We start from the raw sequence: 24,722 nt of genomic DNA, 5'->3' as shown, positions 1-24,722 counted from the left end.
AGATTATTACTGTTGTGTGAGTCTTGACCAGAAATATTTTTGTTATTAAAGGGATTAGAGGGAAGGAACAACCAGATTAAATACTGAAAATGCATCTGCATTTTATGCTGTTTTCTCCAGCTATTTGCGTAGAGTTGTGGTGGAGTGGGAATTTTAATTTTTTTATTTGAAATAATGACTTTTTTTGGTAAATTTCATGGAGATTGCTTTTGACACTATTCCTATGGACTGGTTTTATTCCTATTTAGTCATTCTCCTTGGAAGTTCTTGAGACACTAAATATGATCTAGAAAGAAATGACCCCCACATAACAATCCATTCATGCTAATATTAATAGTAAAATACCTTATTATATTACCATATAGTGATGGTGAATGTAGCCAGTTATAACGTTCATGTGTCTGACATTTTCAAAGTAGCATAGAGGATTTACACACATACCTTCCATTAGAATTGAGTGGAATGAAAAACAAAGATTTTCCAGCTAGCTACAAAGCTAAACAAAGAAACTGAAAATGTACAAGCAAAGTGGCTTATCTATGCAATGAGAAAGGAAGTAGAACAAATTTCCAAGACTTTGCATTTCAACAACAGAGAAGATGAAGTGCTGTAAATATGAATATTTTATTGTAAGAAAGATTATAATGTATAAGATATTTTTAAATAAATCTAGGCAAAGAAACTGAAGTTTTTCTCAGAAACCAATATGAACTGGCAAAATATTTTAAAGAGCAGAGCAAAACTGAGCATATCAGAAAAAGTAGACATAAAAGAAGCTAACATAAAAATGTCCTCATTTGAAATATTGCCATAAAAATTAATCATCGCCACAAGATAAAAAAAACTCAAAATGTGCATGCTAAGATTTTCATGGATTTAACAAGACTGCTTACGAGACAAGAAGTCAAGCAGTGACAGTATATGGTAACCATAAGGAAATGAAGCAGTAATGCACCATGATTTCTTGTACTACCATCCAGTGGTGGTTTCATATAGGTTATGGTACTTATGTTTACTTGGGGGTATTATGTCGGGAGAAGAATATCTTAATACAGTTACTACTGCTGAGAATTAGTTTGTCTAGCTGTATTTTTCCTTCAAAAGTGTCCAAATTGTTGCATGAAAATTCTAGTTTCAACAGGGCATTCCAATGTTCTGAAACATAATTCTTGACCAGTACAATGCCATTACATTGTGATGATGTTGCTTCACAACAGTAACACTGGACCATTGCATGATAACGTTGTAATGAGATATGATGACAACGTCATGACTTGCCAGTTTGTTCCCCAGGACAAATTGTTAAAGGTGACATTCCCTATTTAGCTTTTACTGGACCAGAGTATCACTTCCTTCAGTAGGCCTCCTGGTCAATTTATGAGATAATAACAAATTGTTTGAGTGAATCAAGTCATGGTGGTTCAAAAAGTACTTTGTGCTGGGTGAATGTATGAACCAACCAGTTCACATATTTCTTTTCCAGCTGTGGAAGAAACGCAGCCTTCACTCTTAGGTTTAAATCGAAGGTACCTTCCAGTGGGAATTGTTTAGATCAGGGGTCAGCACCCTTTTAGAAGTGGTGTGCCGAGTCTTCATTTATTCACTTTAATTTAAGGTTTCATGTGCCAATAATACATTTTAACGTTTTTAGAAGGTGTCTCTCTCTATAAGTCTATATATTATATAACTAAACTATTGTTGTATGTAAACAAGGTTTTCAAAATGTTTAAGAAGCTTCATTTAAAATTAAATTAAAATGCTGATCTTACACCGCCGACCTGGTATTCCGTTCACCTAGGCCAGAAGTGGGCTGAGTGGGGCCTCTGGCCAGGACCCCAGCTGGCAAGGGGCCGGCAGCCAGGACCCCAGATCAGCAGTGGGCTGAGCAGCTCAGCCTGCTGCCGCTCAGCCCGTTGCCGGTCTGGGGTACCGTCTGCTGGCTCCTGCCAGCCAGGGTCCTGGCTGCTGGCCCCGCTCAGCCCGCGGCTGGTCTGGGGTTCCGGCCCTGTCCACATAGAGTAGGTACCTACCTTCTCCCTGGTTCTAACCATTCTCTTCCTCTCTCTGCATTGAGATGACAGTAGGAGTGCGCTGAGAACAGGGCTGGGGGTGAAGGAGCAGGCTGGGGGTTGGGGTGCAGGGTCTGGCCAGGAGCTAGAATGAGGGACGGGGCTCAAGGTTGGGGCAGGAGGTTTGGGTGTGGAGCGCTTACCTGGGCAGCTCCTATTTGGCGCGAGGGGTGCAGGTGGGAATGTGGGGGGGGGGAGTGCAGGAGCTCCTGTTTGGTGCTCAGGGTGGGGGGGTTTATGGGGGGTACAGGGGTCAAGGCAGGGGCTGGGGGTGTGTGGGGGGTGCCGGAGTCAGGGCATGGGGCTGGATTGTGAGAGGGGGTGCAGGGGTTAGGGCATGGGGCTGGGGTGTGAGGGGTCAGGGCAGAGGGCTCGAGGGTGGGGGGTTCAGGGTCAGGGCAGACGGCTGGGTTTGTGTGAGGGGGGTGCAGGGGTCAGGGCTGCGTCATGAGGTCCCCCAGGTGAGCCCCCCATCCGTGGTCTGACGCGTCTGTCACCAGCGTCAGGTCCGGTTGTGGGGCGGCAAAGGGGATGCCTTCGCAAACCACAGGCTGGGACTGCCACCACAGCAGGGAGTCCAGCACGTCCCTTGGGGCTGTCGCTACCAAGTCCAGGGGGTCCCTGCCTGGGTGGTACACCCAAGCAAGCCACGTCTTCAGAGTCCTGAGTCTCGGTCTGGCATGCCTGACCACGTGCGTGCATGCTGCCATGTGGCCCAGCAGCCGCAGGCAGCACCTGGCTGTTGTCGTTGGAAACTGGCGCAGGGAGGCCACCGCTTGCTGGATAGCCCGGAATCAGGTTACTGGAAGGCTTGCCCTGGCCTGCACCTTGTCCAGGACCACCCCCTATGAATTCCACTCTCTGCATGGGTACGAGCGTGGACTTGGGGATGTTGACCAGGAGCCCCAGCTTGCAGAACAATCTCAGGGCCACCTCCACATGGCCCTGCACTTCCGCCTCGGATCAGCCTGGCAGGAGCCAGTCGTTGAGGTACGGGTACACCCACATTCTCTGCCTCCGTAAGAAGGCCGCCACCACCGCCATGCACGTCGTGAACACCCTTGGGGCCGTGGCTAGACCGAATGGGAGAACCACAAACTGGTAATGTTCTTGGCCCATGGTGAAGCGTAGGAACCGCTGATGTGCTGGGTGGATGGCGAGATGAAAGTACGCTTCCTTCATGTCGAGGGCAGCATACCAGTCCCCCGGATCCAGGGATGGGATGATGGTGCCCAGAGAGACCATGCGGAACTGGGCCTTGACCAGGAACTTGTTGAGCCTGCGCAGATCTAGGTTGGGGTGAAGGCCCCCCTTTGGCCTTGGGGCTGAGGAAGTACCGGGAGTAGAACCCCTTTCCCCTTACGCTGTGCAGCACCACCTCTACCGCCCCCGCCTCTAGCAGTGAGCGAACTTCCTTCTCTAGGAGATGCTTGTGAGAGGGGTCCCTGAAGAGGGACAGAAAAAGTGGGTGGGAGGGGGGAGGGAGGGAGGCGAACTGCAGCAAGTACCCGTTCTGCACCGTATGTAAGACCCAACCGTCTGACGTAATGGTGGACCACGCATGGGAGAAATGGGACATGCAGTTCAGGAAACAAAGGGACGGATCTGGTGACTGGTCTGGTACGCTGTCCTCGAGTGCACCTTCAAAAGCCTGGCTTAGTGCCCGGCTTGGGTTTGCGCTGGCCTTGGTTCTGGCCTAGCACATTATTGTTACTATTGTTGTTGTGCCATCACCTGTTATCCCTGCCTCGCCTACGGTAAGGCTCATGCCTATGGCGAGGCTTGCCCTGGGGTTGAGGGGCAGCCTCATGTCTGTCTGGTCCAAGAAGAGCCCGGACCCTTCGAAGGGGAGGTCCTGGAGTGTATTCTGGACTTGGAGTCCTGGAGCCACGCCGAGCGCCTCATGGCCACCCCTGACGCGATTGTTCTAGCTGACACATCTGTCAAATCAAGGGAGGCCTGGAAAGAGGTCTTGGCTACACGTCCACTAGGGCCGTGAACTCCTGTTGGGAACCTTGCAGGAGGTTGTCCTTAAACTTCCCCACCACCACCCAGGAGTTGAAATTGTGCCTGTTGAGGATGGCCTGCTGGTTTGCAATCCTCAACTGAAGGCCCCCAGATGAGTACACCTTTCTGCCAAAAAGGTCCAGGCGTTTCGCCTCCTTGGCCTTAGTGGCTGAGGCCTGCTGTCCATGGAGCTCCCTTTTGTTTACCGCTGAGACCACTAGGGAGCATGGACTCAACGGGTAGTGATCAATGGCTCCATGTCTAGTTGGCAGCCGGTATCAAGTGGAGTGCCCCAAGGGTCGGTCCTGGGGCCGGTTTTATTCAATATCTTCATAAATGATCTGGAGGATGGTGTGGATTGCACTCTCAGCAAATTTGCGGATGATACTAAACTGGGAGGAGTGGTAGATACACTGGAGGGGAGGGATAGGATACAGAAGGACCTAGACCAATTGGAAGATTGGGCCAAAAGGAATCTGATGAGGTTCAATAAGGATAAGTGCAGGGTCCTGCACTTAGGACGGAAGAACCCAATGCACAGCTACAGACTAGGGACCGAATGGCTAGGCAGCAGTTCTGCGGAAAAGGACCTAGGGGTGACAGTGGACGAGAAGCTGGATATGAGTCAGCAGTGTGCCCTTGTTGCCAAGAAGGCCAATGGCATTTTGAGATGTATAAGTAGGGGCATAGCGAGCAGATCGAGGGACGTGATCGTTCCCCTCTATTCGACATTGGTGAGGCCTCATCTGGAGTACTGTGTCCAGTTTTGGGCCCCACACTTCAAGAAGGATGTGGATAAATTGGAGAGAGTCCAGCGAAGGGCAACAAAAATGATTAGGGGACTGGAACACATGAGTTATGAGGAGAGGCTGAGAGAGCTGGGATTGTTTAGCCTGCAGAAGAGAAGAATGAGGGGGGATTTGATAGCTGCTTTCAACTACCTGAAAGGGGGTTCCAAAGAGGATGGCTCTAGACTGTTCTCAATGGTAGCAGATGACAGAACGAGGAGTAATGGTCTCAAGTTGCAGTGGGGGAGGTTTAGATTGGATATTAGGAAAAACTTTTTCACTAAGAGGGTGGTGAAACACTGGAATGCGTTACCTAGGGAGGTGGTAGAATCTCCTTCCTTAGAGGTTTTTAAGGTCAGGCTTGACAAAGCCCTGGTTGGGATGATTTAACTGGGAATTGGTCCTGCTTTGAGCAGGGGGTTGGACTAGATGACCTTCTGGGGTCCCTTCCAACCCTGATATTCTATGATTCTATGACTCAGGTGGCAGAACAGGAACTCATAGCCCTTAGATGGGGCAAAGTATTTATGCTCCACTCCTTTGGCCGTTGGAGCACTGGAGGCCAGGATCTGCCATATAGTCTTACAATTGGACTGAATGGTCTTAATGAGCGAGAGCGCTCTTCTGGATGGACCTTTGGGGCTCAAAATATCCACCATGGGGTTTTCCTGCTCAACCATCTCCTCGGCCTGCAACCCCAAGTTTTGGGCAACCCTGCGCAGCAATTCCTGGTGGGCTCTATGGTCTATCGGCGGAGGGACGGACACCTCTGCACCCGCCACTGCCTCATCGGGGGAAGACAAGGAGGTTAGCTGTTGCTCGACCCCCTCTGGTTGGTCCTCCTGCTCCCCTTCTCCCATGGGAGGGGCCTCCGGCTCAGGCCGGGGCAGGAGTCCATGGGACGGCACCGGGCTGAGCGGTCCCAGGACGGTGTCCTCGAGCGGCACACCATTGCCGGCTTACCCCTCGACAGCACCCGAGGTATGGGTGCCAGAGGGTTCTCCCCGTACGGAAGGGGCTTCGCCACCGACAGCTCAATGAGGTCCTTTGCAGCCTCGAAGGTGCCAGGCATAGAGGGCTGATCCGTTATGCCCTCGAGCCCATTGTCCGCACTGAGCTCACTTAGGTCTGGGCTCGGTGGGGCTTGTGCTGCCGGGACCGCCGGTGTCAATGCTGGTACCACGACCTTCCCACTCTAATTGGTGCTCAGGACCTTAGGAGGCGCCGGCCTCCTGTGCGGTGAACGACAGCGCCTTCCTTTCAGCTGCGCCGGGGGCTGCACCAGGGAGAACGAGCGGTGCTCTGGGGCCAAGAGTTTAGGGTGTTTAGCCGGTGCTGGGTCTCTCGACTGCTCCGGGGCACTACGCATCAAGGAAGCCTGAGCCAGCGTCGGGCGCTCCGGGCCTGACAGGCTGCAATGCAACCTCCATCAACAGTTGCTTTAAATGAAAGTCTCTTTCTTTCCTTGTCTTAAATGCCTTGCAAATCCTACACCATTCAATTTTATGTCCGTCCCCCAGGCAACGTAGACATGAGTCGTGGGGGTCACTAACTGGCATAGGTTTGTGGCACGTGGCGCAGATGCTGGAGGCCTCCAAGCACCTAATGACTTAAGTGTCCACAATAGGTACGTTAACGAACTGATAACAGCTACTCTAAAGGCTAAGGGACTGCTCTTCTACGAGGGAGAAAGGGAGAGAGAGAGAGAGGTTGTTCCAACACCACCATGGACGGTAAGAAGGAACTGGAGGGGGTCGGGCCGGCGGGGGTATATATGCACAGCACAGTGGCCCATACAGGAGCCGCTAAGGGAAAAAATTTCTGACGCTCATGCACGGGGTCCATTCCAGCTAATGTGGAATGGACGTGAACAAGCACTCAAAGAAGAACTAAAAGTGAGTTAAGCTGTACCTCTTAGCCTAGTTATTGGGCATTCAACACTATTTTTAAAGATGGTGGATTAGCATTTAATTTATTCGAGGCCAATTTAAACTCACATGAAAAACAGCAAATACAGTCGTGGCAACTTCAGCCATGAGCCCTCTGGAGTCAATTTTCAGTGTGAATTTCATTTTCTCCCCTCCCCCCCCCATGCCCTCATCCCCTTCATTAAGGATAATAGAAGGTCATTCAGTGAATAAAAGGCTCAAGAGACTCTGCTGCTGACACAAATTTTAAGACTAGGACTGTGATGGTTTACGAATGGTAGCAGAGCCTTGAGCACGAATTACAATTCTGTACTTAATCTGAGGCCATCAATTGCCATTTATAATTTAACATATTAAGGCTTAGTTTTTAAACTTTGTAATTTCAAAAATTAACAAGCTAACTTTCCCTTTACATGATTTCAGTAGAGAACATGGATTTAAATAGCAGGATGTTATCCTTCTCCAGTTACATAAAATACACTGTAGAACGCAGCACAAACGATACCATATCTTTTAAACTGTTCCCAGACACTGCTCATTACTGTGAACTAGCTCTAAACATTCAGTGTTGGAATGCAAATGGAGCAGGGCCAGAATGCCAATATTCAGTATTGCCACAAGCAGCTTTTTAAAGTGAAAGAGAAATTGCCTTGTGCTAGCAAGGATGTGTTTGGCATTGCTGGTTTATTCCTTCTTATGGTTTATAATTAACTATACCTTAAAGCAGAAAAGTACTCCTCCAAAACCCAGCAGCACGTTAGCAGGAACTCTACATTTCTCTCTCTCAGATATTTGGACCAGATCCTTAGCTGGTGTTAACTGGCTTAATTCCATTAACTTTAAGCAGATTTATATCAGCTGAGGAGCTGGTGAGTTGAGTCTCAGACTATACTATCAACACTTCATTGTCTTAGTACATACCCTATGATTTATATTTAGTTTCTCCTTTTGGGTCCAGTCTTGAATTCATTTTTAAATTCTTACTCAGGCAAAACTTCCACTAGAGAATGGAGGCTTCACCAGCGTAAGGGTTTCAGAAGGTGGGCTTTTAAATAGTGTACAATCCACTCCTTTCCTAAAAATTCCTAGTAAAAATCATAGATTTTAACCAACTATTTATATCAGTGCAAATTCTGTATTAGAACATAAGAATGGCCATACTGGATCAGACCAAGGGTTCATCTAGCCCAGTATCCTGTCTTCCCACAGTGGCCAGTGCCAGAAGCTTCAGAGGGAATGAACAGAACAGGGAAATTATTGAGAGATCCATCCCCTTTCATCAAGTCCCAGCATCTGACAGTCAGATGCTTAGGGACATCCAGAGTATGGGATTGCATCTCTGACCACCTTGGCTAATAGCCACTGATGGATCTATCCTCCATGAACTTATCTAATTCTTTTCTGAACCCAGTTATAGTTTTGGCCTTCATAACATCCCCTGGCAACAAGTTCCACACAGCTTGACTGTGAGTTGTGTAAAGAAGTACTTCCTTTTGTTTGTTTTAAACCCATTGCCTGTTAATTTCATTGGGTAACCACTGGTTCTTGTTTATGTGAAAGGATAAATAACACTTCCTTATTCACCTTCTCCACACCCTTCATAATTTGATAGACCTCTATCTTATCCCCCCTCAACCGTCTCTTTTCTAAGCTAAACAATCCTGGTCTTTAATCTCTCCTCTTTTGGAAACTGTTCCATACCCCTAATCATTTTTGTTGCATTCTCTCTGTACCTTTTCCAATTCTCATATATCTTTTTTGAGATGGGGCGACAAGAAGTGCATGCAGTATTCAAGGTGTGGGCATACCATGGATTTATATAGTGGCATTACGATATTTGCTGTCTTATTATCTATCCCTTTCCTAAGGGTTCCGAACATTCTGCTAGCTTTTTTGACTGCCACTGCACACTGAGCAGATGTTTCCAGTGACTCCAAGATGTCCTACATTAAACTTTAGTTAAAAACAGTTCAGTAGTCTGAATATGCAAAGTCAAACCATGGGATATTAAAGACTATGATAGATTTGTTTGCATATCTGCAAACAAAACTTCCTTCAAATATCCTATGGTGCAGAAACAAAAAGTGTAGTATCAATTAAAATGTCTTCAGTTGCCAGATGCAACAAGGTCACTAATTAAATTATTCAGTGAATTACATCTAGCAAAAACAAAGTCTCAAAGGAATGTACATGTTTTTGTTTGTTGTTGTTAAAATTGATAGAAGCACACTCAAAGTCTGTATTTTGTGCTTTTTATTTATACATTTGTATCAGTTCTTTTAGCTGAAAATTATAGTTCAATTTGTACAAATCACCCAGTTTAAACTGCATAATTACATTTTCATGTAACTTCTCAAGTTCAACAGGGTAATTAATAATTCTCTAAAGTTTACTTTCAAACACAGAAATATACAATTTATGAACCTTAGTAAGTTTTTGTTTTAACAAATGAACAGTTACATATTTAAATACATTGGGCGTGGCTGAGCCATGCAGCATGTGGGGCAGGGGTGTGTGTAAAGATGGCTAAAGCTCATCTTGCACAGACCCCTGATCTGGTTGCTGTCTCTGTGCACGACAAGTCCTTCTGCATAGGGTAGAACAGTTTAAGTGATGATCTGAATTACACCAGACTGCAATACCCACAATAAAGCAAAAGACTCGCCTGGCAGGGGTATCCAATGCTACGATCCTTGTCCTAAGGTCCCAATCCTTTACCCAAATATACCAGCAGTGGAAGAGAGCCGTGTAAGTCTCTATGCCACAGGAAGATTACTCTTAAACTTGGTGATCCTGCCTGGGCTAGTTACACTGACTTTAGGCCAGTTTGAGGCCAATTATATTAAGTTTTAATGGCCAGAGAATGGGATCCATTCAGTTTATAGTGCAAATGTAATCTCCTTTAAAATATTTGTTAAAAGTAAACTCATTAAATCTTAGCGAATAAAGATACCATATATCAATGCTGCATGACACACATTTTACTCAATTACTCATGTAAACATCTTCCCTTCCCCTTGAGCTATCTCATTATCAGATCAGTTCCCCAGATAACATTTCCTCTGATATTATTACAATTAAGAGGATCATATCCTTGTTGTTAGGAAAATTAGTAAAGTACAGTAAAAACTGATTTTTCCTGCATCACTGCAGTTTAAACAGGGCTAAACAGAAAAACACAATTGCAATGTCTAATCCTAATCTTTCGTAAATTCTCAGAATAGTATTTATTCCACAAATACGTTGTTCTATGCTCCTGTCAAAAGACTGTCTTCCACTAATTCACAAACAGTATTTAAATACAGCCCTTCTTACTCCAGTGCAATCTTTTGGAACACATTATCCACTACTGTTGATGTTCAATAGTCATCCTCTTTATACGATGAAGCAGAGTGTCTTTTTCCATGTGGACCTCAGCCAGAGCCATTTTAGCCTTGGCTAGTTCCTGTTTAAGACATTCGTTTTCTTCAATAAGCTGCAAGGATTAAATTGAAAGAGAAAGGTATTAGTCTGTGTACGGGCAACTTTCTCCTGTCAGAGTAACATTTACAAATGCTGGGCCCAGATGCTCACCCGGCTAGCTGGGGGGCAGCTTTGATGCTGTAGGATGCAGTGGAGACATGTTCTGCAGCTAGGTGATTAGCTCACATTTGGTGATAGTGCAGCATGAAGCGGGGGTTGATGCAACAGTTTGCTGCCAAGGCAAGGTGGCCACTGTGAGCTCCTTGTGTCAGTCCCACCCTTAATCTAGTAGCTGGATCTCTGGTGATGCATGGGCTAGGCTGATTGCCAGTTTTGGGGTCTAAGAAGGGACTTTTACGATATGGCAAACTGCTGAGTGGGTTCTCACCTGCCACCCAACAGCCAGGAGGTATGGTTTGGAAAGTTTACATCACAGTTTCAACTTTGGCAGGTTCTGGTGTGGCTGGATTAGGAAAGGTGTGACTGAGCTGTTTGGGTACGAGTCCTGGGCACACATATTGCATGGTGAGGCAATATGCCTCTATGTCTCATGCAGCTGGTGGCTCAATCTCATTTTAACCCTCCCACCTCTGGTGTGAAGGATGAATCTCTGGGCAGGCTTGAGGCTATAGAGGGGGCATGGCCTTCACACTCCCCCTAAGATTTGTGGTATTCCCGGGACATTGGTACCAGGTGAAATCCACACTGGAACAACTCTGCCGGCTATTTTGGGGTGGGTACCCCAATTAGACAATAGTTTTAAAGTTGCATCCTCTGCATTTAACCATAGTATGGTGTCTGTGCCTTGTTGTTTCTATGTTCACACAAAAACAAGTTTCTCAAGAAAAATGATATTCTAACAGTCAAAATATATAATCTGTAACAATTAAACACTTTTGACTGCTTATTACTACAATGCAATTTAATAAAACTAAAATAAAATTAACTTAGGTTTATCATTACCTCCTCTCTGAGGAAGTCAGCTGTAGCCCATCTTGATGCAGAAGGTCTGAGGATTTCTGGAGAAGTCTGTGTGGCTTGAGACACATAATCCTGCATTTTGTGTCTGGTAACGCCACTCACTTGCTGCACTGTAGCACTCGATTTCTTGTAGTTCAACACATCATTGCTTAGTGTTTGATTATCTGTTTCATAGAGACACAGCAGGAAGTTTGAAATGTTTAATTTTTATTGAATCTTGTTAATATTGAATTAAAACGGCCAACAAGTACAATTTTAACATTAAGTATAACTATACCTACATCTTCTTGTCAATATCACATTAAAATAAAAGGTATACATCTTGGAAGGGAGAGAAAAGGTGTGCCTGTGTGTGTGTGTATATATATATATATATGGCAGCTTAAAGAAATAGTAAATATGAACAATGTCAAAATCATCATCATGGAAAAATTATTTTAAATGATTAGTTAACATACGGAAACTAACTATTCAAAAAAATCTAAATAATATTTTAGACTGGGATCGTCATATGCATGTAACTTGCACTGAAGTCAATGGGAGTTTTGTCTGTTAATAGTAATAAAATAATAATAATAAATGTGTATTACAATAGTGCCTAAGTGTATGTCTAGGCTGCAGTTAAACACCCACGGCTGGCCAGTGTCAGCTGACTTGAGCTCATGGGGCTTGGGCTTCGGGGCTGTAAAGTTGTGGTGTCGACAATCAGGCTCGGGCTGGAGCCTAGACTCTGAGATCCTCCTGCTTCCTGGTGTCCCAGAGCGTGGGCTCCAGCCTGAGTGTCTACACTGCAATTATACAGCCCTGCAGCCCAAGTCCCATGAACTCAAGTCATCCGCGGGTTTTAACTGAAGTGTAGACATACCCCAAGGGTTCCAGTCAGGATGGGGCCTGTACTTACATATGAAGACAAGGTGTGAAAAGCCTTCTGAACCAGATCCTTAACACAAGACAATTTTATATATTTCCAAGTTTAACATTAAAGAAACTTTCTTCTATTTAACATGATTAAAGATACACTCGAGTGTTTAATGTACTTGCAGGCAGGGCAAAATGAGAGGTGCAGTTTTTTAATAATCTAAATCTTCATAAACATTTCTCTCTAAACTACATGAATTTGCCATTGTATTAAAAAAACATACTTCAGGGTTCATGACTATATATACAGATACACATATCTCTTCATTGCTGAAGGTACTTGAACTCCACTTTGGCATCCACTGCACCTAAGGTGTCTACACCAAAGGATTAGGGAAACATACGAGAACTTTATAACTTAAATAAATTTTACCCAATGGGGAGAAGTATACAAATGATTGAAAGAGACCTTAGAATTGTATATTTGCACATACAATAACAAACACTCACAGTTTTCAGTTTTGAAGCATCTACGATGACTAAGAAGCATAATTCTAATGTACCAGATGATGTATAACACAAAAATATATGCAAGCTATCCTCACTTTATATAGGTGGATTCATTAAGTATCTGTGCAAGCTAAGTGGTAGAAGTCTTTATTGCCATGTTGTTACACTATATACACACAAATCATACTGCATATGTCCACACACCCAGACAAATTACGTGTTTGTATGCAAATGAGTGTATGCACACAGGTATGTTTTTCATATGTAACAAAGAGGTTAAATCCCAGTTTTAGATGCAAATGTCAATGCAATCCTTCCTATGGAACTGCTCTAGTACCTCCATAATACACAGAATCACAAGCAGATACTTGTTCTAGACAGAAAATTTTTTTGTTTTGAACTACATCTGATAAGGTATCTACTGCTCCTGTCCTCTTTGCTTCACACAGCTCGCTCAGAGGTCTTCCCTCATGTACACACCACCGTTAAGTTTATTTAGTGTTTTACTCTACCACCTTCTATATTCAATTAGTCACAGTATTAACAATGTCATCCAGTTTTACTGTCCTTTCTCCAAAAGGGAGGGGGGAGACAAGGTGTCTCCTCCCAGAGAACTCCATTTTGTTAGGCCCAACCTCTCTCTTCTGCTTCTCTCCATCTCCCACTTCCTTCCTGTGCTCTTTTATCCACTCTTCTTGTTAATGGGCTAATTAGTATGCGAGCTCCAAACTCATCTGGTAATCAGAGACTCCTCTCCTTAATCAACCCCCTCCCAGCGGGGTAACAGGTTAATCAGTGATGAGAGTGCTGGTTCAGCATTCCGTCATACAATGCTTTAACTTATTTCCTTATTATATGTACAGAATCTGGCACAATGGGGCTGTGGATTCTAGTTGCTACTGCAATGCAAATAAATAGTAATAAGTAACAGTAATTAGTGTTCATTATGTATTTACCTGTAATATATATGTATAAGAAATAGCTGAGATAACAAGTCACCACTTCTCTGCAACATTTAGACAATTAAATTGTGTTTAGTCATCTCTGAAAGAATCTGGAGTCGAATACATGTGCTATGAAGTGATATGAACCACTATGCATTCATTGGTTTGACTTGCAGGACCAGGGCCACAGTCAAAACACTGCTATTGGGGATTGTTTTCCCTGGCTAGACCGTACTTAAGTTTCAGTTTTAATGTATGATGTCCACTGTGGCTACATCTACGCTATGAACTACAGGAGTGATCCTCTTATATTCACACTAGCTCTGAGCTAGTACAAGTGCGTGTACAAGAACTAGGAATCACACCCCTAGCTCATAGCGTAGACATAGTCACAGTGCAATTAGCAATTCTGTGGGGTAACTCACTTTTAATTACTAGCTACATGTCCAAAACAATGTTCACACAAAGTAGAAACATTACATAAATATAGCAGCATGTACTTTCAATTGTTAACATCTTAGATTTGGGGGAAAATCTATCAATACACACCTCTGATGCAAAAAGAACCATCGTCATTCCTCTCTAACAAAAGTAGGTCAATATGCAGTGTTACAGGGGCTGGTTCAGGAGCTGAGAGATTATCACGTGGGCTGTCATCCTACAGAATAAAAGTAATAAAAACAGGATTTTTAATGTTGTCTCTCTTTATCAATGGTAGGAAATCAAACCAGCTAATCAAAAACTTCAGGTAAACATATTTGAACAGACTTAATGAAACTCACAAACCCCTCTCATTAGAAGTGCATTCAGACAGAATTTTCTAATCCGATATCTACAAAACTTCAGTGCTATTAAAATTAGTATGACCTACAGAAAAACAAAGAGCCAAATTTATGTCTGATGAAAGCCCACTGAAGTCAGCATATATGGTTTGACTAGAATACCTCAATGAGAACAAAGCAAAGCAAGACATTCTTTAGTACAGGAACCCTCACCAGAAATGGAGTTAAGAAACCAGTGCTGTATAATCTCTCATCTGATTGTCCCTTGGACTATTTAAAGACAGTAGGGCTGCACCTACCATACTTTGGGGGAAGGTTTTTTTTTAAAGAATTTACATTGGGATGATAGCTATCACAGCTCAGCGATACCACTGCAGAAAAAAAGACAAAAGAAACCTCACAAACTGCTTGCGGTGGTTTCTCCTCAATTACGGTTCACTGTTCCTGTCTAGCAGAGCCATGTGTCTAATGCCAGCAGAAAGTAAACACATCAAAAGCATTACCAGCATCAGCAAATACATAACAAAAACAAATTGTTAAAGTGTGATGGCTCTTTCAAAGAGCAAAGACTGCGGTATGAAAAAACCACCCTCAAAACTCACTCAGGAAACAGTGTGTCAACTTCAGTGCAAAGAAAATATCCCACTAAATGGGCAATCCAGCCACAAAGTAAAGAATTGATTGACTTCATGGTGACTTGGTGAGGGATGCACATACAGTGAATTCTTCACTGCCCATAACCTCTTATTAATATCAGCTTAATGTACAGTCTTTACCTACAAAATTGACTATTTTGTCAAAAAAGCGTTGCCTGAGCCTGCCCCCCTGCCAGGAAAATACAGAAGCCCAGTTTTCAAAATTAGGGGGATGTACATTAAAGCATTCCTTTCTGAATTTGGGCACTCAACTTGGTGCTTAAGTGACCATTTGAGCTGCAAAAGCCTTCACTAAGTGCCCTTTGTGCTGCTCCAGTGGCGCAAATGGCACTTTAAAATTGCCTAAGCAAGCAGTTGAAAATTTCCCTAGCACAGACAATCTTCAGATAGTGTAAAGCCAGCATACAAGGAGCTGTTGGAACAAGTTGGGAATCAGAACTGTGCCGGTTCCTTGAGCTGGCAGAATGGAGACTGCCCCAGCTGGTGCAACTTAAAGCAGCGCTTAAATTTAAGCATGACTGTGGCACAGTTTAGGCTTGAGCTCTAAATGTAGAATTAGGCACTCCCTTATCTTGGGTTCCAAATTTGGGAATTGAGTCCCTTGTATCTCTCACTGTTTTGAAATTTTCCAAGGCTATTTGTGTCTGAGGTTGTTTTAATTTTTGGTTTTGGCAGCAGTGATATTATAACCCTAAATCTCTAAAAAATAAATTTCCTTACACTTACAATAGCCTTTCTGGCTGCCCCTCAGTGAAATCATTGTCTGCTTTAAGTGTTCTAGGGGAAAAAACTAGGAGACTGCACTGCAGTGTTCTCTTAATGTTGCTATTTTAAGCCACACTAGTGCCAAAGGCTTGTATTATTTAGTAACTATTTCTAGATAGGGTAGAACATGAAATCTGGGCTCTAGTTAGTCCTTATAACCTCTTTCCTCCTTCTATGCTAAGCTCTCATCACCACAACTATCCTTGAAGGAGGGCTGATGAGCCTATAGCATACTTCTCTGTTAATGCTGATTTTGACTGGAAAGCAGGTGTTACTGCAAAGCTACAAAAGGCTCATTCTACCCCTGGGAAATTGGAACACCTTATCTGTTACATTCCCAGCTGCTGCTATTCTGGGGACCATGACATGGTAAAGGAAAAAAAGACACAAAGTAGAAAACATTAATTCCTATAACCAGTTTGGTCATGCACCAAATTTATCTCTAGGCAAGCCACTGAGCTAACCCAGTTCATGGATTTTTAAAATTGCTTTAGTGTTATCTAATCGTAAATATCCAATTAAGACTTTAAAGAATAAGATATGAGTTTCTTTGAAGTTAACTATATCCAGATTACTAATTTATCAGCAAAGAAACAAGAACATACAGTCTAAATAGTTAAGAGAAGCAAAATGGCTCCTAGTTAACATACTTTTAAATTAATCTTTGTATTAGAAACTTTAATCTTCATAGGCATTACTGCTGCAACAGTTTCATCTTCTAGAAAATGCTGAATGTTCGTGAGGGAAGATGTTAGGAATTCAGCACTAAAATTCTCTACGTGACACTGTAGAAAGCCATTTTTTACAGCCAGCAGAGAGTGTACTACAGCACTTGGCCCATTTTCCCATCTCAAATTAATTTCAGGTGATGACTTAATTGGTCCAGCCACAGATTTATGATCTGAACCTAGTGTAGAAGAAAACAAAATTAGGATTAAAATTTTAGAGCACATAAAAGGCACTCCAATAAGCAATCATTATGCAATCATTTCTACCTGCATTGTAGTTACATAATCACAAGAGAGGAGTAGAAACATAACTAGTTTTCCAACAAATTAACCAATTTCACTCTTTTATTCAAAAAACCCCATACTTGAGATAAATCAGAATTATAATAGTGCATACACATAATGTATTGTGAGCAATTTTCTATCACCTTTTTTCTCATCTCTTAATTCATAATTTAAAAGTAGTACAAGGAGCAACAAACAGTACATACAAGTAGCTTGTAATAGACATAACAGTATACATGTATATATAAGGATCCTGCATTCTTTCTGCATGCAAAATTCGTCATCTTCAATGGGAGATCTCTATGCACAGTAAATACAAAACCAAGCCCTTCACAAGCTTTTTTGGGGTTTGGTTTGGTTTTAAATAAATTACTTAAGACTATGATTCAGGAAAACACTTAAGTCTATCCATGTTCAGGAGAGTACTTAACACATTTAACTAAGTGCTCTCCTGAACAAAATGATTACTTACCTGTATTGCAACTCTTGTTCTTTGAGATGGGCAGTTGTGAAATACACATGCAAACCACATCTTAAAGAACCGTCACAATAAAGGTAAGTGATCGTTTTTTCATCTTCAAGTGGTTGCAAACATGTATTTCACTCAGATGACTCACAAGCAGTACTATTAGGAGGTGGGGCTTGGAGTCTACTTAAATAGTGATGGCAAAATTGCTCTCCCAAATTTGCATCAGATCTTGAAGCAGTCATGATGGTATAATGATGCATGAAAGTATGCACAGAGGGACCAAATGGTAGTACTTCTTAGGCCCAGCCCCATGATCGACATCTGCAGGGCTGCTGAGATGGCCCATTCAATGAGGGTTCAGGCTAACAGTCTCTTCAGAAAGGGGTGTTTAATGCTACCCCATATGCCGTCACGGAAGTAATACATGTGGAAACTGTCTGTGCTGAAACTGCCTTACCTTTCCTACTGTCAGCAAATGAGACACAGAGCCAGGAGATTACCTAAAAGGATTGGTTCTGTCCAGATAATAGGCCAGTGCTCAACTTATGTCCAAAGTATAAAGTCACTCTTCATCACTACTTGAGTGCAGCTTCAGGAAAAAAAAAACAACAGGTAAGTATATTGTTTGTTGAGATGGAACGCTGGAACTACTTTGGTTAAAAATTTAGAATGAGGCCTCAAGGCTCTTTATCTTGGAAAACAACACACATGGAGGGCCTGCCATTAGAGCCCGAAGCTCACACACTTGAGGGAAAAATTGATGGCACTCCTTATTGTCTTTCATTGTGAACGGGTCAACTGATAAATACCCCAAGTTTTGAAGACGGTCCTCAGCCCACTGTTCTTGAGGGAGCATTTGTGATTCCAGGAGAATGTCCTGTTGAGATGGTCAGCCAATTGATTCCGGGAGCCAGGTAAGTGAGCAGCAATGGGAGCAATATCTTCCCTGATGCAAAAGTGCCAGAATTTCTTCACTTCTTCACAAAGCTGTTCAGATCATGCCCCTCCGGGTCTGTGCAGACAGTACACTGCAGTTGAATTGTTCGTGAGTATTGGGACCGATGAGCCCTTGATGAGAGGGAGAAAAGCACAGCAAGCATTGTGAATTCTCGAAGCTTGAGGACATCGAAATGAAGAGCTGCTACTTGCTCCAGCCACAAAGCTTGGGTTCTACACCCACCTATGAAAGCACCTCACCCTATCAGAGAGGCATTGTTAATGACTGTCTTGATCAGGAGGTGGCAAGCAAATACCACACCTCTGCATATGTTTTTCTTATCCATCCACCATTATTGGGAACGCAGGAGGAACCTGGATCAACTTGTACAACCGGTGTCTGTTCAGTCAATGGACTAACTTCAGCCACCCCTGAAGGATGCACACGCATAGCCTGGCATGCAGGGTCACTTAAGTATATGAGGCCATGTGGCCTAGTAACAGTAGACATTCCTGGATTGTGGTGGTGGGGTATAACTAGAGAGAGGTGCATAACTGGCAAACAGTCTGAACCTGTCCTGTGGGAGAAAAGCCATCAGATATGTAGAATTGAGTGGGCCTAATTAACTTGATTTTTTGTGTGGGAATTAACATGGACTTTCTCTTGTTCAGTGTGAGTCTCAGATGATGGAGAAGATAGATAAGCTGGACACGGCAGAGAACCTGGTGCTTGGATCTGCCTTACACTAACACATCATCTAGGTAAGGGAAGACACATATCCCCTTTCTCCTTCAGTACGCCACCACCACTGCCATGCACTTGATCAATATGTGTGGGGCTGAGGACAGGACAAAAGGAAGTACTGTGTATTGATAATGTTGACCTGCCACTACAAATCTCAGAATCTGGTCACTTAGCAACACTTATACATGGAAGTAGGTGACTTGTTGATTGAGGGCTGATGCCAAAGATGAAGATCGCATTGATACCAACGCAATATGCATCGGTGCCGAAGACAATGCCAGGATTGAGTCTTTGTCATGTTTCTTGGCTGATACCGGCACTGATACCACTAAATCTCTGTACTGGAGCCAAAGATCCAGATGGACTGGGAGCTGCAGGAGATGCCTTCACTTCAAAAGACTCCTGTACCACAGGAAGAATCCATGAGAGAGAGAAAGAGACAGACTTTTGATGCCCCATAAACTTGTGGTGATGGTGCCACCAATAATGCTGGTGCTAGAACTGTGTCTTTTGTACTGGACTCAAGAGCTATCCCACAGCCAGTACCCGAGTTGATGGTACAGTACCAATACCTTCCCGCTGAAGTGCTGGGGAGACACAGGTTGATGGCCCATTTGTACATGAGTACCCAAGGAGTCCCGGCAATGTCTCCAGTCCTCCTTCAAAGAAGAACCACAACCACATTTCTTCAATCTGGAGGGGCTCCAATATGTTTTATGGGTCCTCTTTCAGGGAAGCCCTGAAGATAACTGACCTCTCTTTCTCCAAGGAGAAGAGTCTGAGTCCAGGGATCTGTCAGAGATCACTGCAGCCTCCATAACAGATTACATGCAAGAGACAGGGTGTGCAGTTGAAGGCCCTGACTCTGAGGCAGGTTTCAGTGCTTGCTTCATAAAGTGATGCTTGAGGCCTAGATTTTTGGATATCTGTGTTCTGTTTTTGAAAAGAATGGCAAATACTGCGCCTCTCTTTAATATGTTCCTTACTGAGACACAAAAGGCAGAGCATGGAGGGGTCATTATTGTGAATAGACACCTCTCAAGACAAGCAGTGCTTAAAGCTCGGTGAGTGCTGCATCACACCAAAAACTAATTCAAAACTAATTAAAACAAGTTAAAACAATAAAGGAAACCTAACTACCGGGTACTAACTATTTACAGGAAAAGCAGAAAGCTGAATTCGCTGACACAGTTCTAGCACAAGCATTATTGCTATACTGCCACCACAAGCTTATGAGGCGTCAAAAGAAAAAAAATGTGAAGTAAACCTCACAGGTAGTTCTGACTCAGGCCACGGGTGGTGAGAAGGAACTGAAGGGGGTCAGAGCAGTAGAGCCCTTATATAGCCTCAGGAGAGGCCACAAGGATGTGCAAGGCGTGTGCGCCACCCCAACAGGTACTGCTACAGAAAACTCTCTGGCTCCGGTGCTGGGCATGCATAAACCTGAGTGAAATACAAGTGTGCAACCACTTGAAGAAGGGATATTTCCCTGAATCAAAGCCTTAACGTGTATAAAGAAAGTAACTGGAACTGAGGAAACTGAAACCACAATTTAATAGCTGGAATAAAGGGCCAGATGCTGCTCCCATTACTTCAAAGGGAACAGGAGTGTGTACTAATAAAGTACAGCAGCAGTCTCTGATTATTAGTCTCATTATCTCTACCCAGTAGAGGGCAACTGACACACTGAATTGGGAATTTCTAGAAGAGGAAGATGGTCAGAAATATTAGATAAAGTTTCCATATTTATCCATTTGCTGTGCAAAAGAAATAGATCTTTTCTCTACTTCTTATCTCTTCAGGTTTAACACACTAGAAATAATCAGTACCAAAAAGAATAGTTAAAATCCTTTTAAATCAATTTACTGGCTGATTGTTACAAAGCAATAATTTGTAAGGCTTGCACTCAAATATTTTTAAGTTGTACTACACTATTCACATTGAGTATCCTGACGAAAGAGTAGACTTACTGGGCCAGATGCTCAGATCGTAGTCAACTGAAGTATGCTGACTCAAGTGAAGTCACTTGAACTATGCTGAGATTCTGGCCCTTACTTCAAATTTATCCCTTTCACAACAGAGGGATTATTTTTAAATATTAATTTAGATGTTTTCAATTAAACCTCTCCAGTTCTCTAGGCATTCCAACAATTTCAGACTGGGAAATGGGAAACAGTTAAAGGTGGATTTAATTTAAATTAATTGAAGTATGACTAACCAGGAACCAGATTTTGGATTATAATTTCTTTCCTATTTCTATTTTCATTTCTTTCCCTATGCTATCCCTTATCCTCCCCAAATATACTTGGCTATGCATTAGCCAAGAAAGTAACTTTCTAAGTGTCTTCCAGCTCATTCTACTACATTGCTTTTAGCCTCATACACATCCTGACCTCCGTGGGATTTTCCTTCATTGCAATCTACCCTGGGATGCCTCTAAAGAAGGGAAGCCATGCTCCACAGAACTCCACAGATCTCTATGGAATTGTGCATCTGATTTATGGACAGAGGCAATTAATTTAATTGAAATAAGGTACAAATGATGATCGCATGATACATTCAAGAGACACGTACCACGACACAGTTCTATTTATTTTGATGCGTAGAGCTCCAGATGTAGACATATTTGGACATACTGCAAAAGTGATTCTGGACCAGGTGGACATATCATTGCAAAAGCATGATTAATGTGCTGTTAATTGGCAATGCACTACGATAATAATCATTCACAGCTGCAGCATTTAAGCATTAGAATCTTATCAAGCTTTTAAAAAAATCATATAATTCCACCTCACCCCTCCGGGTACAGGGCTAGATAGTAGCTTTCCTTAAATAAGAAATTTAACTTTAACATGAAGTGTTGGTGTTGAGATGTATTTCCTTAGACTCGAATTTTTAAAGTTATTTTGAAGTAAAGAATGATCTGCTCTCATTGAAGGCTCACCAGACCAAGAAATATTCAAATTAAAAAAAGTTAGAGAGTGATAATAATGAAGTTACAACTTTATAAAATATCAACAATCTAATGCAGGATATTTGATAAGATGTGAATCAGCAGAATTCAATGTAATTCATTTGGTTTTTGTTTTGTTTTTTACTCACCATCCTGAGCAGTTCTATTTTTATTTCCCTCCCACTCATTGCTTGATAATTAGGAAAGAAGATAATTGGTACAGTGATTCTAAACTGATTGATAACAGGTATTCTAACATTAATAGAATCACAAGGCTTTTTTGGTATTTTAAGTTTGAGACTAATACAGATATTTTTATATGATTATGTATTAGAGGGAAGACAACCATAAAACTTCCAATAACTCTTTCACAGTAGAAACAAATGTTTTTTCAACTCAAATTCAATAGTGAGAGTAGAATTGAAATCTCTTATTTCTTACCCACAGTTCTGTTGCAAAGATAATGTCGAACACTGATATTGCCCAACTGGCTTGGTATCACCTGATTCACCTGAAGGCATACTTCTGTGTCTTCACCTTTGATGTCAATTTCACCATTAACGCCAAAGATTTTAAAAACCACAACAGACATCTATCAACAAGTTAAGATACAACTGCGATTATAAATTAAATTTTTTAAAATTACAACTTTCAATTATTAGTGTGCAAATAAAAACAATGCAACAAGCTTACATTCAAATATTACAAAAGGAAACTTGTATCAATGCAATTCAATCAAACATTTTGGAATTGAAGCTCCTTATTCACCCACTTTTTCCCACTCACCAGAGAGGTACTCAGAGACCCAAAGAACAGTTATTTTTCTCTTCTTATTTCCTCACCTTCCACCCTATAATAAACTAGTTGATGCACAATGAAAAGCAGATGCTATTCCCCCCTGCAACCCATCAATACTGATTCGGAAATAACCAGAAGGGTCACAACAACATGAGATGGTTCCCCCATGACAATGAATACGTTGCCTTAGTCATACCTATAGTACCGTAAGCATGTGCCTTATATTAAGCATGTGAGTAGCTGACACCATTCAAATGCTGAATCAAAGCCCGAGAGAGGAACGCTAGTTAGAGTCCCAAACGCTGACACTGCACAGCAATGCACTGTGCTTCTAGTGTGCCCTTTCCTCTTATTTTATTAAATTTTAATACCTTATTGTCAGGCAACAAATATAATCAACAGCTTCAAAACTTCAAGTCTTGGTGCCACTTTTTGAAATATTTACTAATTATTTTTATTATTACAGGCCAAGTTTTCTAAGGAGCCTCAACTCATCTTCTACAAATAGAAAACTACAAGTTAAAATGGAATTTGCACACACTTAATTTGCACACACAGATTCTGTTTTCACACATTCTTTATTATTTACATGCACAAATGTAGAGATTATTATTGAAAACTGACCCCAAAGGATACTTACTCCTAAGTGTATATATCTAATCATTTGTTAAGTAAGGTTTTCTTTAAAAAGGTAATTTATAAGTGTTTTTTAAAAACTCAGCAAATGTAGAGTTATACGCTGAATGTCTCCATAGGGAGCGTAGGAGGGAAGTCTGCACAAAACTGATTTCAAAAGTATGTTTTTCTTTTTTTAGGTGCCCTGTACCCTCAGATTACTATGCTGAATTATGCTAATAAGTTACTATGCAAGAAACTCAGATAACCACAGTGATGAGCATGTTATAAATGGACAGCTAAATAGAAAGAGGAGATGCAACCACCATGGAACTCTATTAGTGCATGGAGATTGCCTTGGGAGGGGAGATGGTTAGAAAAGTGGCTTTTTTTTTTTAAAACTACAGGGCATGGTGACACAAAGATTACAGTAAATATGTTCTACACTTTGGGTTATATATATATATATTATTAACAAAAATTCACAAAACCATGCCATATATAAAAAAAGAAAAAAGCCACTTAACTGACCTTTCAAGAGGACATCTCCATACTCCGGGTCTCCAAAGTGGTATAATGCCACTAGTATAGTACATACTGAGCATTACTTGGAACAGAAGTAGTTAATCTTCAACTTCAAAGACCCTAAAAGAAGATAAATCTAAAATCAATTATGTGTTTAAATTCACTCTTACTTGTTATTGGAGCATTCAGACTATAAATCTACATAGCTAATGAATTTTTAAAACTATTTTCAAGTCACCTTTAAAAGAAAAAACAATTATTTCAGCAACACTTTAATGTCAGTTACTGTTTAAGTTACTAAACCTGCTCCTTTAATGAATTTCAGTAACATTACCATTTCTTCATTAGTCTCCTGGGCACTCTCTGAAGCTGCACTGATGGCATCTGGAGATGACCCACCATAATTGTCAACTCCTGTAACTTCATCTTGCACACTTTCTGCTGGCCTTTGGTAATTCATGCCTGTGATAGCTTCCATATGCATATCATCAGAAAAATATGAAAGGTCAATATAATATAATCTGAATTGTTCATGCATTAATATTAAGATACTATGTATAATCTTAATATTTATATATTTTATAAAAGTTTTTATTTGGATAATTATTAATAAACAAAACTAAAATAAATTAGTCAAATAATAGGCATATTGATTTTTGTCATGTTACTAAGTTCATGTGGCAAACAGATTGTTAGCAATGGCAACACAAAAGGAAATTTATTTGTCTATATTCTTATTGATCTATCTATCTATACACACACCTAATCTCTCTCACACAAAATATTCTCTTTGAGTGAAATCCACTCCATCTACACAGGTTTCAGAGTAGCAGCCGTGTTAGTCTGTATCCGCAAAAAGAAAAGGAGTACTTGAGGCACCTTAGAGACTAACAAATTTATTTGAGCATAGCTTTTGTG

General features: G+C 42.0%; 1 protein-coding gene across 6 annotated transcripts in view; it reads right to left on the bottom strand.

The window, feature by feature from the left end:
• Positions 1-9,030: 9,030 nt before the first annotated feature.
• The window catches only part of BLTP3B (bridge-like lipid transfer protein family member 3B), an 81,834-nt gene continuing 66,142 nt past the window's right edge, over positions 9,031-24,722 (bottom strand). For 3 of the 6 annotated variants that reach the window (XM_073327420.1, XM_073327422.1, XM_073327419.1), the window contains 6 exons: positions 24,139-24,275; positions 22,308-22,458; positions 16,401-16,657; positions 14,097-14,205; positions 11,218-11,399; positions 9,031-10,267 (listed from right to left, as the gene is read on the bottom strand). In XM_073327420.1, the coding sequence (XP_073183521.1) occupies positions 10,139-10,267; positions 11,218-11,399; positions 14,097-14,205; positions 16,401-16,657; positions 22,308-22,458; positions 24,139-24,275 (965 nt within the window). In that variant the 3' untranslated portion in view covers positions 9,031-10,138. Of the gene's footprint in view, positions 10,268-11,217; positions 11,400-14,096; positions 14,206-16,400; positions 16,658-17,689; positions 18,301-22,307; positions 22,459-24,138; positions 24,276-24,722 lie in introns of those variants that run through there. The other 3 variants (XR_012156695.1, XR_012156694.1, XM_073327423.1) reach the window with 3 other exon arrangements.

The sequence above is a fragment of the Lepidochelys kempii genome, chromosome 1 (genome assembly GCF_965140265.1).
Source record: "Lepidochelys kempii isolate rLepKem1 chromosome 1, rLepKem1.hap2, whole genome shotgun sequence".
In the NCBI taxonomy this organism is placed as follows: domain Eukaryota; kingdom Metazoa; phylum Chordata; order Testudines; family Cheloniidae; genus Lepidochelys; species Lepidochelys kempii.
Note: the sequence above shows the minus strand (reverse complement) of the source record. Positions and strands in the feature narration are given on the sequence as shown.